The following is a 3476-nucleotide window of genomic DNA, read 5'->3' as shown; positions in this document are numbered from 1 at the left end:
GTTTTAGCCTCTGTTCTTCTGGTTTTAGCCTCTGTTCTTCTGGTTTTAGCCTCTGTTCTTCTGGTTTTAGCCTCTGTTCTTCTGGTTTTAGCTTGTTTAGCGAAGCCGCTCAGCTCTGTGTTCGCGCTGCAGCAGTATAAACACAGGTTTTCAGGTTATTTTCCTGGTTCTTGTGTTGAAGAACGGATGTCTGCTCGGTGTGGGCAGCGGGCTGTGGGGGTGGCAGGAATCAGGCTCAGAGTCTTGTTCACAGATAAGAAAAACAATTGAATTATTACACAATTTAAAAGCAAACCAAATGTTGTGAAACCTGTGAGGATGTTTGACCAGTCAGGCCTGAAACCAGGGGAGAAGATACCGTTCTGAAAAYGGTTTGATTTTATTTATTATTCAGGAACATTTATCTGCTCCCAGAGAAATCCGTCAAAATAAAATCGTCTCCTAACATTTTTTAAAAACGACATTATTTAATGGATCTCTTGAAATGTGAGCTCATTGGTCCCCCAGGCTCTGATGTGGCCCCGCCTCCCTCGGTGAAGGAGATGATTTAATCTATTTAAAACTGGTTGTGATTCTCATATGATTGTTTATTTTAGGAGGGGGGGTGTTAACAATGCTGATCGTTGTGTTTGGTTGGAGGAGACGGTGTTCTGCTCAGAGGAAACTTCCTGAAACCACAGATTTGATGAAGTGCTCCTGAATTTACAGAAAGACTCTGAGGGTCACTTTATTTCTGCAAAATTCAAGAATTTGTGATTTCAAACCATTAATATCGAGGTGTTGAGTTTTTGTTTGGCACTTGGAAGATTTTTAAACTTGAATAAAAGTCATAAAAATAAGAAAGGCTATCCTCTGTCGGTACATGCTCGCCCTCTCTCCGGTGATTTCATGGCTTTTAAGCGAACACAAAGACACTATGATGGCTCCGCTCTGCTCACTCCTCCTCCTCCTCCTGCTGCTCACACTTTCACCCACATCTTCTGGATCAAATGTAAAAACCCACATTTTCCATTTCATTACCTCACTCACTCTTTTTTTTCCTCCTTTTTTCCCTCTTCTTTTTGGAATTACAAAGCAAAAACTGGAAAAACCATAAGAGTTGGGAGCGGAGGAGTGGGAGAGAGCAGGGTTTGTAATAATTAGCCCAGTAATTAGGTCTCGTCCCCTGAAGCCTCCCACCTCCTCGTCCTTTTGAAGTCTCGCCCTCCAGACTCACCCCGGCTGCACTGGAGAGGCAGCAAGGAACTGGGGATGTTGGGAATGTGGGTCAAAACGTGTGTGTTGTGTGTGTGTGTGTGTGTGTGTGTGTGTGTGTGTCAGTGAAGATGCTGATGTTAAACGCGAGAAAGTGCTTCTCTCTTCTTGCTTATGCTCCCTTTCATGCCAACCCCGCCCCCCTCTACATAACACACACACATATCAGTCATATGTGCCAAATCCTGTACTTTGAAAACACACACACACACACACACACACACACACGCACATGTCATATGAATCTCTTTGTTTTTGAGTTTTGCTGCAAACATAAAAGCCAGCTCTGTTACAGTTTTCTGTTTGGGGAGACAAAGAGGGCTTATCACATCGTGTGTGTGTGTGTGTGTGTGTGTGTGTGTGTGTGTGTGTGTGTGCGTGTGTGTGTGCGTGCGTGTGTGCGTGCGTGCGTGCGTGCGTGTGTGTGTGTGTTTCCCCAATGCATTCATTCTGTTGATGCGTTGCGATTTTTGTGAGCTGCATTTTCAGGTGGTTTTCTGTTTCTTTAGGGTTGATTGGGTGTGGCAGCCATCTTCACTCAGGTTGACAATGAAATCTCAAGACTATCAAGGCTGTCTAGAGAAAAATGTGCTGCCCGGTCTTAAAGCTCAGTCTCAGTCAGGGGTCCTGGATCGTCTAACTGGATAATGACCCAAAAACACACAGCTAAAAACACTTCAGAGCTCAGACAGCTGGAGCTGTTTGTTCACGAGGACCGGAACACCTGAGGACAGGTGGACCAGAGCACCTGGCGAGGTGCAGAGGTCTGAAAGTTAGAAAAGTTTCACATTTAATCACAACCGGTTAGTGAGGAGCCAAACAGCTCGAGGTAGAAAGAGAAGGATGGTGACTGCAGGATGTCGAGCCTGATGGGCGGGACCTTTCTGCTGCTGACTCCTCCCTGCTGCCACACCCCTTCCTCATACATATCTGCACACACACATCTGCACACACATTGGCACAATGAACAAGGTGTTTCCTGTGACCTGCCCCGTCTGGCATCGTGATCCAGGTGTTTATTTGACACCTTCAATTAGAGTTAATTTGAACGTGTGGAAAAACAGCTGTGTTCAACTCTGAGTCTCGTTGTTTATTAATTCTTGATTCATCCTTTATTTATGTTCTGTTGAAGCGTTTTGCAGAGCTGCATTAAAAGTTGCCATGCGTTATTCATCAGCTGAGATATTTTGGACTCGTCGGGTTCTCGTGCAGCCGTCTGAATGTTGTGTTTGTTCGCTTGTTGCTCAGCTGGGACTGAGTGTGTTTCTGTGTCTCGCAGGCCGTAGGCCGACCCGCTATGGAGAAGATGAAGAGGATAAAGAAGCGCCTGTCGTTAACGCTCCGCCCCAGTCTGACCATCGACGAGTCTCTGTCTGAACTGGCCGAGCAGATGACCATAGAGGACGGCGGTACCAAGGACAACGGTATGGTTCGACAAAACCTCCAGTTTTTACTTCTCAAATCACAGAAGAGAAAAACTCCTGTATAAATATATAAACCTACATAACAAAACAGATGTCACTTAAACTAATTTTAAAGAGAGGCAGGTACGTTTAAAAAATGGTGGGATGCAGGTTTTTATATAAAAAAATTATAAAGTAGATGTGTAATCCAGAAACAAAACATATTTACAAAAAACATTTTAGTTGATTGTAATATAAAAAGATATGTAAATATTAACATTTATTTAGTATAGATAGTGTTTATGGTTCAGGTGTAGTTTCTATGGTCCAGGTGTAGATTTTATGGTTCAGGTGTAGTTTCTATGGTTCAGGTGTAGTTTTTATGGTTCAGGTGTAGTTTCTATGGTCCAGGTGTAGTTTTTATGATTTAGGTGTATTTTATATGGTTCAGGTGTAGTTTTTATGGTTCAGGTGTAGTTTCTATGGTCCAGGTGTAGTTTTTATGATTTAGGTGTAGTTTCTATGGTTTAGGTGTAGTTTTTATGGTTCAGGTGTATTTTCTATGGTCCAGGTGTAGTTTCTATGGTCCAGGTGTACTTTCTATGGTCCAGGTGTACTTTTTATGGTTCAATGTATTTTTTATGGTTCAGGTGTAATTTCAATGGTCCAGGTGTAGTTTCAATGGTCCAGGTGTAGTTTCTATGGTTCAGGTGTAGATTTTATGGTTCAGGTGTAGATTTTATGGTCCAGGTGTAGTTTCTATTGTCCAGGTGTAGATTTTATGGTTCAGGTGTAGATTTTATGGTCCAGGTGTAGTTT

At 43.0% G+C, this 3476-nt stretch overlaps 1 protein-coding gene across 1 annotated transcript in view; it reads left to right on the top strand.

The window, feature by feature from the left end:
* cdk17 (cyclin dependent kinase 17) overlaps positions 1-3476 on the top strand; it is a gene marked incomplete in the record, with an annotated part of 49127 nt that overhangs the window by 13499 nt on the left and 32152 nt on the right. Inside the window, 1 exon segment of the mRNA XM_014026161.1 lies at positions 2534-2678. Coding sequence (XP_013881615.1) covers positions 2552-2678 — 127 coding nt within the window.

This window comes from Austrofundulus limnaeus, unplaced genomic scaffold (assembly GCF_001266775.1).
Source record: "Austrofundulus limnaeus strain Quisiro unplaced genomic scaffold, Austrofundulus_limnaeus-1.0 Scaffold531, whole genome shotgun sequence".
Classification (NCBI taxonomy): domain Eukaryota; kingdom Metazoa; phylum Chordata; class Actinopteri; order Cyprinodontiformes; family Rivulidae; genus Austrofundulus; species Austrofundulus limnaeus.
Note: the sequence above shows the minus strand (reverse complement) of the source record. Positions and strands in the feature narration are given on the sequence as shown.